Below are 14,552 nucleotides of genomic sequence, written 5' to 3'. Positions count from 1 at the left end.
TACGGGCAAGCCTGCCCTTTTAAGGCAAAGCAATGCAACTAGGCGGCCGCTACTCGCAGTGTAGAGCTGGGTGACGTTTGCGCTCGCCATGATGGGTAAAGGCAGAGTTACTGCAACGTGGATGGAGTCGTCCGGCCACGCCCATTTAATGCCCCTGCCCAGAGCTCAGATTATAGCGAAGGCGGACACAGCGCGCACCACTCAGAATAACGCCCTTGAACAGCAAGACGCACCGCAATACTTTCAGCAGCCCAGTTCTTTTCACCTGACAGTATATCGATTTCGCAAGGCGTGCTAAAAATTCTCTCTCTGTCTGCAAAGAAAGGAAAGTGGGAGAAATCCATTCGCCCAAATTTCTAAGTTAAAAACAGGGACTATCAGGCTACTTTCTTGTATCTGCGCGCTGTGCATCTCATATGTATCATGCATTCAGTGGAGCGCTCTTGGTTATTAAAAATGTATATCCCGTTAGTTAAAAAAACCAAACCTTTGCAATCCCAAATGGAAAAGCAATAATAATAATAAAAAAACAATTCCCACTGGGGGGGACGACCACAAACCGGAGTCACGTCCCTTTTAAGGAAAAAAACCTCCAGGGAGCGGGAGCCCTAAAAAAGGAAAGAACAAAAGCGCCCCCTTTAAAGCAGGACGGCGGCGGAGGTGTATCCCCGAGGGGTCCCCTCTAAGGCAACAGACACGTGGCGCGGGGTACAAGCGACGGAACAGCGGGCGCGCGGACGCGCTCCCGCTTCTCCCAGAGTCAGGCGGCGGCGCGCCTGGCTGGTCCCTCCCTCCTTTCCTCCAGCCAGCCAGGCCTGAGCGAGCGAGCGAAGGGCGGGAGTCATGGCGGAGAGTGGTCCTTCTCCCGTGGATGGGGATGCGGCGCCTTCCTCCTCCTCCTCCTCCTCCTCTTCCCAGCTGCCCAGCCACTGCCCTCGGCGGTGGGAGAGGCTGAGGTTGGCGGGGGGACCTTGGGCGCGGACGCTGGCCCTGCTGGCGGCGCTCGGTCTCCTTTATTTCCTGCGGGGCCCGCTCCGGCTGCGGGATAACTTGGCGGCAGGTGAGGGGCTGCTCGGGGGAAGCGGGTGGGAGAGCAGCTCTGTGGGCGCTGAGGGGACTCCGCTGCCGGGAGGGGCGCGGGCTGGCTCGCTTCTTTTCCCTCCGCTGCTATGGACGTGAGGGGTGGGGGGCTTTGGGGCGTTTAGGGGGCTGTTTGGGCGTTACACTCGCTGCCCCTCAACTCTTCAGCCCTAATCTCAGGTGCTTGAGGTGCCGTTTGTGGAAAGAACTCTGCACGTGCTCTGTGAAACTGGCCTTACGCCATTCATTTCTGGGCTGAGCCCTGAGGGTGAAAACAGGCTTCTCTAGAGCTATGACTTTGCCTCACACTGAAATCTGGGGTGTGTTTACCTTGGGGTTGGTTGCATACAAATACAGGGTTCTTAAGACGGGTCCTATTATCAGAAAGGATTGGTTCTTGCAGGTCTGCTGGGGGATGTTCTCCTGTGTGTTTTGGTGTGTATTTAAGTGCTTCTGTTCTTCGGGGCCTCGTTATTTTTTGTCAGGTTATTTGTAAGCCAAGTTGGTTTAAAATCTGGTTCCCCACTTTTTCTTCGTGTCTGTTTATTTTAAAGATTGCAAGGCAGTCTGTAGTCTGGGATGTCTTCCCTTTGTTAGCTTTTGCTTTTTTTAAAAAAAGCTTTCTATCATCTGTTGCTGTCTGCAAGCCCTGAATGATGACAGCAGCTATACTACCAGCTGTCAGATCCTCTGTGTCATCAAAACAGAAAGAAACTAGACCTGTTGTTTGAAAGCTGCAATTTACACACAGTCACTATCCTTTTATTAGAGCAGTGAGCTCCATACTCCCCTTTTGTTGCTTTTTAAATTGCGGGCCTTACATAGATGCTAAGTCTCATAATATTTTGTTGGTCTAAAGTTAATGGTTGGGGAGTTAAAAGCACACTCTTAAATCTGCAGTCCAGCATACAGCATGACTTACAGCTCAATCCTCTCCATGTTTATTTAAAAGTAGGCTGCCAAAAGTAAGTGCCATTATATTCAATGGGGCTTATGTCATATGGTTACATCCTTAGTATAGGGTACTTTAATAAAACATCCCAAAGCATGATGATACATGCACAACTTTAGAACAATGTGTTCATGGGTTAAAGTTGCTAAGGAATGAAGGAGAGTCTGCTTATTTATTTGCTCGGTGGTCCTACTGAGTTTTGCCATACTCTACACATGAAGCAGTACATCAAGTACATAATGGAATAACCTTGACTTTTACCTCAGGATCCCCCTCAGGGCTTAATGTACATGTCCTGCTTTTAACTTGGTATTATTTTGTGTGTTTAAGACTTTGTCTCTTGCATGCTGTGGTTTCAAAAGCCCAGGAAGGTAGACTTGTTCAGACAAAACTAGCTATACTGGTTAAATTGTGAGACTGACACTAATATAAGAGCTGTCAATTTCTCATTGTCAACACACCATATTCATTTTCTTTAGACTTTTCATCTACTAATCTCTTGCTAAATAACAATCAGTAGGCCTAACCCACAAACAAGATTGAGTGTTGTAGGTTGGTTAATAAAATGCCTCAGGTGGTATCTGTCTGGATTTTATGAATCAGTCCTAAACATGCATATTCAAAAGTAAATCTTACAGAGTACAATTAGATTTACTTCCTGTTAACATGCAACAGTGTTAGTTTACCTTTGAGCTGCTTCAGATATGTTGTTCCTACATGGAAATAGATGCTTGCAGGGATCTGTATTCAAATTTCTCACAATTACAAGTAACCCTTAAGTGTTGACACTTCTTGAAAGATTACGGCTTAATTATTTTGAATACGTAGAACCCTTGTTACATGCAGTGCTTTCTGTGCTCCAGGCTAAAAGAAATGTTTGTGCCCATTCTAATAAAAAAATGAAACTAGTGTCTATTGTTATTTATTAAATTTCTATACTACCCTTCATCCTAGGATCACAGGGCAGTTTACTGTACAATGTAAGAACACAAAAATGCATAATATAGTAACGAACAAAAACAATTACCTTCCCTCACAGTTTTAAAGGCCATAGATGACTTAATTAGCCAAAGGCTTAGGAGAGAGAGACGTTTTTCACCTGGTGCCTAAAGATATGTAATGAAGGTGCCAGGCAAGCCTCCCAATGGAGAGCATTCCACAAATGGGGAGCCACTGCAAAAAAAAAAAAGGCCCATTCTTGTGTTGCCATCCTCTGGACCTCTCGTGGAATGGGCACACAAAGAAGTGGCTCAGATGATGACCACAGGTTCTGAGTCTGTTCATATGGGAAGAGGCAGTCCTTGAGGTATTGCAGTCCTGAGCTGTTATGGGTAAAAACCAGCACTTTGAATTTGGCTCAGGAATTGATTCGCAGCCATTACAGTCAGGCCAGGATTGGCATGATATGCTCAAATTTTCTTGCTCCGGTGAGCAACCTGACTGCTGACTTCTGCACCAGTTGAAGTTTCCTGTCTTGAGGCTGCCCCACATCTAATGCATTGTAGTAATCTAGGTCCTTATTTAAATATATCTTTTTTTTTTTTTAATTAAACTTTATTGAAATTTAAAAACATTTACAAATGATAACGAAAGAACAATAACAAATAATAACAAATAACAAATAAATATAATAAATATAATCATAATCTTAATCAACAAACAGAATTCAAGAAAAAATAAAAAAGCTGATAAATAATACAAACTTAATCTTGAATGAACTTAAGGAAACCAAACTTTAACATAAATTTGATAACAAAATCATAAATTATAAATAAATCCTTAAAATAAAAAGCATTCCCTTTTCTTTCCTCCGATACCCCCTCCCCCTTCCCCCCTCTAAAAGCTGACTTCCAGTTCCCCCTTAGCTCTGGTCTTTTGCTTTTCCTTATATTCCTTATACGTACCTTTTCTCCTATCTTTTCCTCTTGTTCTTATTTAAATATATCTATACTGCTCTTCACCATATGGTCACAAGGCAAGGTACAACACACCAATATATGTTTTCGAAAGTATTTAAAATTGAGCAAATATCCATAATTCCCCATATTTTACTCTTTACAGATTTAAGTTAAAACTATTAAACTTGTGTTAAAACTGTGGTTTGCTGTTATGGATCCTTGTGTTTGACTGATCTAGGTTAAGAGAAAGTCAAAATATCAATTAAAACATTTAGGGTTAGCTATTTGAACTTAAACTCATGGACTTCTTACGAAGCTAAACATTGAACAAACAAACAAAAAGCATGTAGTGAAATTATGGTATTCTCTACCATGAACAGTGGTGATGCCTACCATGTTTGATGACTTTCAATGGACTAGCCACAGTAGCTAGGTTCTAGCTCTACTGTTGGAAGCAGTATGTCTTTGAATAGCAGTTTCTGGGAATCACAGGTGGGAAGAGTGCTGTTATACTTGGGTCCTGTCCAGCACTTTTAGCTAAAAAGTCTACTTTAACATACGGTAATGATTCTCCTAACATTCAAAGCAGGCATCCTCAAACTACGGCCCTCCAGATGTTTTGGCCTACAACTCCCATGATCCCTAGTTAACAGGATCAGTGGTCAGGGAAGATGGGAATTGTAGTCCAAAACATCTGGAGGGCCGAAGTTTGGGGATGCCTGATTCAAAGCATAGCTTGCATGGGCTACATAATTTCCCGATTCAGACATTCCAAAAAGTACCCCCAACCAAAGGAGGAATTGACTGTGTGTGTGTGTGTATGTTTGTGGTGCTTAAGTAATGTCATCTCAGACACTGAAAGGCAAATGTATTGACAAAGCTTCCCTTTTTCTTTGACAGTGACCATTTTCTTGAGCACACTGACTCCAAAATTCTATGTTGCACTTACTGGGACATCTTCTCTGATATCCGGTCTGATATTTGTAAGTAATTTTCTCTATTTACTCATGCTGGAATTTTTGTTGATCCTACAGAACCAGAAATATAGTATGATCGTGTCTTGTGCAGGGACTGCATTCCAGGGATGAAACATACATGCAAAAATGCATATACTTGAACCACCCCCTTTGAACCACTGCCACAAGGCCATCCTGACCTTCCAAGCAAGACGGAGACCTCTTAAGCTCCCCTTCTTGCTTACCAGGCTCTGGGAGGCTCTCGTGAGATTTCGTTGGCCATCCAAGTTCCTGCAATATCTAACAAGAGCCTCCCAAAGCCTGGTAAGCAAGTCTGAGAGCTTAAAAGTGCTTCCCACACCAGGAAAACCAAGTGCAAAAGGACATTTTATGCTGTCTGCTCTGCATGCAATTAATTTGTGGGATTTCAACTGGCCAGCCTTCAACTACACAAGGTTGAAATTGCACACAAGTTAGGTTGAAATTGCACTGGAGTGTAAAAGTGAGATTATACTACTACATAGGCTAGTATGTATTTAAAATGCTGCACACAAGTATTGTATAGAAGTCTTCAGATTTTAGATGTTTAGAAGATTAAAAGTATTTTTTTTTAATTGCTAAGTTCATTCTGCTGCTTAGGACAAAGAAGTAAGAAATTAATGCATCATAGACCCTAAATTTTGGTCTGCTTTTAAGACTGTTATTAAAGCACACTCTAGGAAAATGTCTACAGCAACTAAGAATAGGTCACGTCTGCATCCACAGTACCTTTTTGGGATTTTTGAAAGATGAGGAATAGTTATGGTGAAATGTGATCAGTCTGTGTTTACAATGTTACAGTTTAATTTTTAAAACTAGACTTGTGTAAACTGTGCGGGTCTGAAGATGAAAGTTACCTTTGATATGCCAGCTGAACTCTAGGTGGCGCTCCTATACAGAAAAAGAAGCCAACATTTTTATTCATTTTGATGTGGTTCCTTACTGGTCACCACAGCCTTCCAAGTAAAAAATGAAATGCTTTATAACATTGTAAGGGGCAGCTGTGACAATAGTCTTGAGCCTTCACCAGCAGGATTCTGAAGCACATTGCTTAGGCGGCAAAGTTATTTGTGGGACTCTACCTGCATTGCCTCATTATCATGGCTGTATGAGAGGGCACCATAGCTGCCAAGTTATCCCTTTTTTACAGGGATTTTCCCTTATGCTGAATAGGCTTCCTCGTGAGAAAAGGGAAAACTTGGCAGCTATGGAGGGCACCTTTTGCATAGCCACAGTTGCACTATAATGCTCTTCCATTGAACATAAAATATGTATATTAGGAGCAGTGTAGCAACCAAAAAGATGATGGAAATATTACTATTTGCCTTCAGGCCGTTCTTGTTCATCTTGAGGACACCAGTATATTGTTTATAGCACCCCATGTTTTACCAAAATTGCCCTGAGTAGCATTTAGTTTTTGTCTGGAGCCTACTTGTTGGGGCCCAATCTCTGACATGGGACATGCCAGTTCTGAGTCGCCTGTGCAGCACTGTGCTCATAAGGTAAGATGAAACCTGTCTGTCCATTCTTAACCCTCATGCAGTGCCACAAATAAATTTACACGAGTGGTTGTAGGAGGAGTGTGCTATCACAGGGTAGTAAAATAACCAAAATTAAGTGTGCAGCATTAGAAGAAAGACAGTTAAGTCTGCTTCCCTGGATTAGTTTTAATTTGACAATCCCATTATACTTTTTTAAGCCAATATTTTCCATTGGAGGGGGGGGAGCAGCCCTATGGTAAGAACCAATAGATTTCTTTGGCTATCTTATATCTCCATTACGTTTACAGAGAAACAGGAAGTGGCTGAAATTTGGGAGCATTGCTTACTACTTCACTGGTGGCAGTGTCCTAAAAGGGCTATGTTTAGGAAGAATTCTTTCCTGTTATATTATCTGTGGGCAAACTGTCAACCCTTGCTGAAAGGAAACATAAATATAATTGTGGCCATCCTATTGTTTTGTGAGCGAGTGATGTGACTTGAGATTCTTGACCCAATAGTTTATTGTGTGTTTTTCTGTTTCTCATTGCAGATATTTGAATGGTGGTATTTCAGAAAATATGGCACATCTTTCATTGAGCAGGTATCCGTGAGCCATTTACGACCACTTATTGGAGGAGCAGAGAATACTAATTCTCCACAGGCAACTTTCTCTGCCACTAGTGGAGAAAATGAGACAAGCAGGCAGAGTTTGTCAGGTGATTGCTTCTAACATCTGGCTTTGTGCAAATGTACTTCATGATAGTTGGCCTTAGCCAAAGTCTGTAAATACAATTTATGTTTATTTTTGTAAATGGGCTTAGCTTTGCATCAGGTAATGCCTTTGTCTTGCTTAGGAAAAACAAATCAAAGTAAATCAGATTGGGCAAACCCTTTTTTGCTGGGGGCAGGTGAGTTTTTGAGTTTAGTATTTTATTTTCCACAACCCCTTGCAATTTCCAAATCAATATGATTTTTCATTTTATTGTAATAGATATTTTTCCTGTATATATTTTACTATATAGAACTGTGTGACAAGTGGGTTTTGTTTTTAGTTTTGTTTTTTGGAAAATTGTTTGCTTTGCACCTACATGTGATAGAAAAACTTTGTTTTCTTGAAGTGGTAGCTCAAGTTAGACATTCATCCAAACTGTAGTTTGGACTATCAGAAACAAACCAGGGTTTCCTCTGTTTCCTCTCCTCTTACTTGGGGCTTTCCCTTTTCCAATTTCCTGTTTAGTACCATTAATAATTTGTCATGCCATCCACATTTTAATACTATGGTTAGGGCTTGCCATGCCTGCTTCAAACGATTGTTTATGGATCTAGTTTTGAAAGCATCATTTCAGATTTGCATGTCATTGTAAATATATATTTGGGCCAGTTCAGAAGTAATGATTTCATATTTATTGAACCAAGATTTCTTATAGTGAACCAGCCTCAACACACAAGGCATATATGTTTAAAAATCTGAAGTTCTGGCTTAATTTTGAGATTAAACTGTTTCTTTTTACAGAGTGCAAAGTATGGAGAAATCCCCTCAATCTCTTTAGAGGAGCAGAATATAGCAGGTATTTTGTCTTTGTTATATTAGTGTATAGCCATTTTTGTAAAATAAATCAAAATAGAACTTGAGCTTCTGGTTTGTCAGAACATTGTAATCTTACTCTTTCCTGTAAATTCCGTATATAAGGACAAATATGAATCTGTTTGGATAGATGATTTATTTCTTTGCTTTTTAAAAGACAAGTTTTTGTCTCAGGGCAGCGTTAGCTAGTTGTTGGACTCCAGCTGCCATCATCCCCGATTGTTGGTCATGCTGGCAGCGACTGATGAGAATTGATGTCCAACACCACCATCTGGAGGGCAGCATGTTGGCTATTCCTGCTCTGGGGCATTTCTTCTGGGTTGCATTTCTTCACCAACAGGGCCTTTTTGATGGTTCCCTCCTCCCTCTGTGGAATTCCCTCCCCCAGGAAGTGCATGTGGCCCAAACTTTGTAAAGCTTTAAGATAAATCTTATTTTTTTTTAAAAAAAACAAACAAACCAGTTGGCTTTTTATTAATTCCAGTGATCATAGAATCATAAATTGAGCTCCTGCTCAATTTCAAAGGGGTATAATGTGGTTTTAAAAATGATGACATCTTTCCATGTAATCCTATTCACCACCTTGGGAAGGCTGTTGTTCCCAAAGGTGGTGTATAAATCACTTGAATATTTTCTTATAATAGATACAATGAGCTTTACAATTCCTAAGTTCGAAGAGTTTCAATGTGTATCTCCACTAAAAAGGTTCCAGCCAAGTTTGAAACTTGTAGTGGATGTTCATTGCAAGGATGATAATCGCTCATTGGAGAAAATACGAGCTATAGCCTCCACTGATTCCTGCCTTATTTGGTCTAGTTTGTGCATATAATAAAGATTAATCTGCTCTGTGAAAGATACTTCTCTATTTCTCATGTAAATATGTCCTTTAGGTTGCCATGTAGATACTTAAATGGGAGCGTATCCCACTGGCTTTCTTTTGAGTAGAGAGGCAAAGAATTGGGCTCTTAATGAAGCCTCTCTTTTTTCTCTTTTTTTAAAGATATACGTGGGTGACTGGAAAGGAGCCACTTACATATTATGACATGAACTTATCTGCTCAGGATCATCAGACCTTTTTCACATGTGAAACCGACTCAATTCGACCTTCAGATGCAGGTATCAACCACATCTCTTGTGTGAAAGATAAAAAGATGTCTAGTTAGTCATAAATAATTTTTAATGTTGGAAATGCTTGTTCTAAATACCTTTTCTAAGTCTCTTTTATATTTGATGGATAACATATCTCATTTTTCATAATGTTTCTGGTCTCTTGGGACGGAGAAATCAGGATGAGACAAACAAACCTTAAGTCATTATTATTGCCAGAACTTTGTGTGTCTGTGATAACATTTCTACATACAGTATGTCCTCTGCTCACCTGAGAGTCCTGTCCAAGTCTAAGTAGGAAAGAAAGGTGTATTATGGCACCTTAAAGATTAATATGTTTACCATGGCATATGTGTTCATGGACCTCATCGGATGCATGCAGCAGAATTTTTGTGACAGTTCAAGACCCTCACTGTTCTTGCTACAGCAAGATGGATGTGGCTACCCTTTTTGAGTTGTAAGACTTGCAAATGTTATGTACTCATGAATGTTGAATTACTACTATAAAAAACCTGCCATGCCCCGAAATTATTATATTTCTTCGCACCAATTTTTTTTGAGGGTTACATATTGTCTGTTCCTATCTTTAAAGCATTGGCTTTCGTCATATCTGGCCTTTTTCAGCTTATGTGTTAATTCTTACTAGTTCATCTAAATCGGCAAGAGTTAGCTGTCTACACATTAATCTGATGACATGTTTAATGATATGAGAGCTGTAGTTTTTGTTTTATAAATGTTGTATATTGTTTCATCATCAGAGCCAAAACTAACATTATGTTTTCAGAAAAATGCTCCAACATTTTCCACATTATTCTTGCTGGACAGTTGCAGGTTTAGTTCCAAAAGAAACATATATAGGTTCTCTCCCTTCCTTATAAAAACTGAGGACCATCAGATACAGTCAAACTGCAATCCTGTACTTCCTCAGCTGGGAATAAGCTCCATTGAAATCAGTTGAACTTACTTCTGAGTAGACATGAATAGGATTGTGCAATCAGTTAATGAATGTTCACTTTTTAGCCTTCATCAGGATTAGGGTTTCATTCCCCAAAAAATGAACCCAGCCAAGTGAGTGGCAACGATGAGAATTTTATTCACTTAAAATGAATAGCATCTGGCAGAAGAGAAGGAAGCAACAGCTGGGCTAATCCCACCAGCCTTGGCACTGGTCTCCATGTAGCCACACTCATTCCACCCAGAGACCATCAGTGACCAAACTTACCTTGCAGCCAGCAGGAGGGAAAACAACAAACTTTTCATGAGCCACCTGGGGCCAATTGCCACAAGCTCTGCCCCCCTTTTCTGTTGGTCACCTTATTCATTTTTCTCTCTTTTAAAAATAAAGATGAAGAATAACATACATTTATGATAGGGGCTGGTGTTCAGTTTGGTAGTGGATTTATTCTTAGAGAGAGATTTGTTTGTTTGTTTGTTTCTCCATGAATACCTACAGTCATGACTTGCCTTTAAATAAATCCTATTTTTCCCCCAACAGTTATGCAGAAGGCATGGCGGGAGAGGAACCCTCAGGCCCGAATAAAAGCAGCATATCAAGCTTTAGAATTAAATAATGAGTAAGTTTGGTGGCGCTGTGGTCTAAACCACAGAGCCTAGGGCTTGGTGATCAGAAGTCAGCAGTTCGAATCCCTGTGACAGGGTGAGCTCCCGTTGTTCGGTCCCAGCTCCTGTCCACCTAGCAGTTCGAAAGCACGTCAAGTGCAAGTAGATAAATAGGTATCTACCTTCTCTGGCGGGAAGGTAAACGGCATTTCTGTGCACTGCTCTGGTTTGCCAGAAGTGGCTTAGTCATGCTGGTCACATGACCCGGAAGCTGTCTGCGGACAAACGCCAGCTCCCTCTGCCTATAGAGCAAGATGAGCGTGCAGCCCCCCAGAGGCATCCACGACTGGACCTAACGGTCAGGGGGACCTTTACCTTTAAGTTTAGTAACAAGTCTCACCCTAATTTTATGAAGTAAAATTAAAGCTATACAGCATTGTTAAGTAATTTCTTAGGGCCTACCGTATTCATATTGTTGTAGACTTGGGATAAACATAGAAATTAATAATTTCTAGGATTGTGATTATTTGGGGGTGGGAGATATAAGCCGCAAAGGAATTCCTGGCTGGCTGGGGGGAAGAGCAGACCTGTTAGCATTAAAAAAAGGTGCTGATGGGCCATAGAAGGATCCTTTGGCCTGGGGAGTCAGATGTCACAAAGGTTGCCAGTGTAACTGTGTTTGAGGGGACAGGAAAGGGGAGGTTTGAAGTGAGGGTTTCTGGGCAGAAGAAGGAGAAAGGAAGGCTGAGATCCATCTTGGCGGGGGAGTAGGAAAGGTTGCCTGCAATGCTTTGGGCCATGCTGTAAGATCTGGACGTCCTCCATGCTAACCGAACGTGTAAATAGGCAAATAAACCCTATTTCTTAAAGCATGACAGTCTCCGATGTTTCTTCTATTCTCCAAAGGGACCCAGATCCTGTATGTGTGCCTGTGGCCCAATGTTTCTTGTGCCACTGCTTGGCGAAGAGAGAGGCGGGCACTGGGTTTTTGTAACAATATGATTAACATGTTCAAGTGATGTAACCTTTGGTGGGCTGTAACAGTATCCCATATTAAGTTTTTAACCCTTGACATATTAAGCTAACATGTAAGGCGTTTTTGTAATTGTTGGACATTGAGATGTTGCAATTTTTCCAACCTGCAGTCTGAAGTGGATACTTCACACAAGTCTGAATTGATGCCGAACCATAGAAATGAAGTAAAGAATCTCATCTTTTTCAGTGCAACTGAACTAAGGGTCCATTTTAATAGGACTCAAAATTCTTATGTTTGGCTCAGTTGTGTCCAAAATTAGCACACAACTTTTAGAAAATGAGATCTTCAAGTGGCAGGGGCATTTTTCAACTCAAAATAAACACAACCGTTATAACAATCTTCATAGTTAAGTCATTTTAAAAAAATGTTCTGGGAATTCTCTCTTTTTCTTTTTCTTTTTCTTTTCTAACATTTCCCCTTCTATATCTCACACAATGTTCCAGTTAAGAGAGAGAAAGCAGAGCAAAAGTTTCCATACCTTTTTAGACAATACACCACTTTGCAAATCTATTTTGTGCATTTGACTATCCAAGTGTACTTCTATATGTGTGGGCTGGCATTTTTATATGACTCATGTTTTTTTTAAAAAAACTTCATTTTTGTAGTTTGACTGATACTGAAATTCACCTTTTATTTAGTGCATTTTATAGTCATCTTGATCATAAAATAGCCACCTTCAATGAAAATTAGTAGTCCCTCTCCTACCTGGGCTCAATCTCACAGAGCCTGTTTTCCTTTTAATGTGTATTGAAACATTTTACATGTATTGTTTGGATGAAAATAGTTTTGTTCCACATCTTTGATCAGAGTTTATTTGTAAGTATGTTCAACTACTGTACTGTATACATTGTTAATCATGTCACTGTGTCAACATACATCTTTTGAATACCTGGTTTCATTTTTTCTCTCAGTTGTGCCACAGCATATGTTCTTTTGGCCGAGGAAGAAGCAACTACTATTGTGGATGCTGAGAAATATTTTAAGCAGGCTCTGAAAGCAGGAGAAACCATTTATAGAAAGTCTCAGCACTGCAGTTCCCAGAGTCCACAGCATGAAGCACAGTTTAGTAAGTATCCTTTCACAAATCATTCAAAACGGTCAATAGTGCTGTGCTTGGTCATGCTCAAATCTACAGAACCACTAGAAAACTTTAATGCTGAAGAATTAAAATCTAAATTAAAACTCAAAAATTAAAAGTACACATACTGTAAGTACAGGCAGCAGGTGTACAAGCTGCATTTTAATTTCAGAAAGTGCTGAATGTTTTGCACTACAGTTCTATACGTGTCTAAACAGAAGTAAGCTGAACTGACTACAGTGGGACTCACTTTCAGTTAAGTGTGTAAAGGATAAGGCTTTAGCCTTATTTTAAAATATGAGAATATTTTAAAATATTATGCTGGTCACAGAAGGAGAGTTGCACTCTAGGAAAGAGGTCATTCTATTCACAGAGCAGCAACGCGATACAGTTCGATATTAACTACATTGCTGTTAGCAGGGCTGTGGGAAATAATGTTTTACCTTTGGTATTTTACCTTTGGTGGATTCATCCCTCTACCAGCAGCTCAGCTCATCCTATTTGCTTTTTCTAGCAAGTCTCTGTCAATAGCTCAAGGTTACAATATTACTCTCTCTCTTTGTATTTCTCTCTCTCTTGCTGTCTTGTGCCATGGAATGTGGTATCTTAATTTTGAGGCCACAAACAAGTTGTCAAACTTCAGTTTATTATTACAATGGAACAGCAAATATTTGCTGAAGCTATGAATATGTTGTTTGGATGAAAGGGTGTTAGAGGGTTTCTCGTCCCACATCCTTGGATGTGGTGGCTTGAGGAAATAGTTGGATTCCTTGTGCTTCCTATTAAGTCAGTGTTTGGCACATCACATTGTCTGTGCCCCTCCCTTTGTATTTTCTCAGGATATAATGTTCCCTCCATTTTGCAGACTCAGATGGATAAATGTTGATTGACTCATGTGTGTTTTCAAAAAAAGTCACTGTGATTTTATGGGTGTGTCCTATGGTTTAACTCTCAACCTTCTCAATATATTTGTGGACAGGAAGAGCAGGATGGATCTCCTACAACATATGCAGAAATGAATGCCTGGGTTAGAAAATGTGTGATATCTTAGTTTTTATGTATTTGATGTAGTCTCTCTTTTTCCCTAGGAAGAGACACCAATGTACTGGTTTATGTGAAAAGAAGACTAGCTATGTGTGCAAGGAAGCTTGGAAGAATTAAAGAAGCAGTAAAAATGATGAGAGATGTAAGTAATCCTATACCCACTTACCTGGGAGGACATAAGAAGAACTTGCTGGATCAGGCCAATGGCCCAACTAGTCCAGTAACTTCTTCTCACAGTGGCCAGCCAAATGCCTCTGGGAAACTGGAAACTGGCAAGCAGGATTTGAGCACAAGAGCATTCTCTCTTCCTGTGGTTTCCAGTAACTAGTATTCAGAATCGGCATTGCTGCTTCCAGTTGTAGCTCATCATGGCTAGTGGCTGAATTTAAGTCAACAGCACTTACTTCTGAGTAGACGTGTATAGCAGTGATGAGGAAAATCCAGCCTGAGAGGCTATTTTCCCCGTGTCCCCCCCCCCCCGATATCATATATGATGTCAGGTCCAGAGCAGTCTGCAAAGGAATGATCAGGAGTCTTAAAAAGGGTGCTGATTGTTCCATGACTTGTTTTCAGTGCCTGCTAAATTTGGTACCAGATAGAAGGCCCAATGGGATTGGTTCCACTTGGAAGCTACTGAATGGAGCTGAACCCTTTCCAAAGTGAAGTTTGAAGTTGGGTCAACTGAGCAATTCCTTTGCAGAATGGCTTGAGTTCAATCTGTGCTGCAAAGGGGAAA

The 14,552-nt window shown here is 40.6% G+C and overlaps 1 protein-coding gene across 1 annotated transcript in view; it reads left to right on the top strand.

Annotated features, from left to right (window-relative positions):
- The first annotated feature begins 756 nt into the window (after nucleotides 1-756).
- The window catches only part of ST7L (suppression of tumorigenicity 7 like), a 38,513-nt gene continuing 24,717 nt past the window's right edge, over nucleotides 757-14,552 (top strand). The window contains exons 1-8 of the mRNA XM_035122472.3: nucleotides 757-1,060; nucleotides 4,831-4,913; nucleotides 6,957-7,122; nucleotides 7,920-7,974; nucleotides 8,992-9,107; nucleotides 10,594-10,672; nucleotides 12,606-12,760; nucleotides 13,861-13,958. Of these exons, the coding sequence (XP_034978363.1) occupies nucleotides 844-1,060; nucleotides 4,831-4,913; nucleotides 6,957-7,122; nucleotides 7,920-7,974; nucleotides 8,992-9,107; nucleotides 10,594-10,672; nucleotides 12,606-12,760; nucleotides 13,861-13,958 (969 nt within the window). The 5' untranslated portion in view covers nucleotides 757-843. The remainder of the gene's footprint in view (nucleotides 1,061-4,830; nucleotides 4,914-6,956; nucleotides 7,123-7,919; nucleotides 7,975-8,991; nucleotides 9,108-10,593; nucleotides 10,673-12,605; nucleotides 12,761-13,860; nucleotides 13,959-14,552) is intronic.

Source organism: Zootoca vivipara, chromosome 7 (genome assembly GCF_965207765.1).
Source record: "Zootoca vivipara chromosome 7, rZooViv2.hap1.1, whole genome shotgun sequence".
NCBI classification, from domain to species: Eukaryota; Metazoa; Chordata; class Lepidosauria; order Squamata; family Lacertidae; genus Zootoca; species Zootoca vivipara.
The sequence above is the reverse complement of the archived record's forward strand: the minus strand, read 5'-3'. Positions and strand labels throughout refer to the sequence as shown.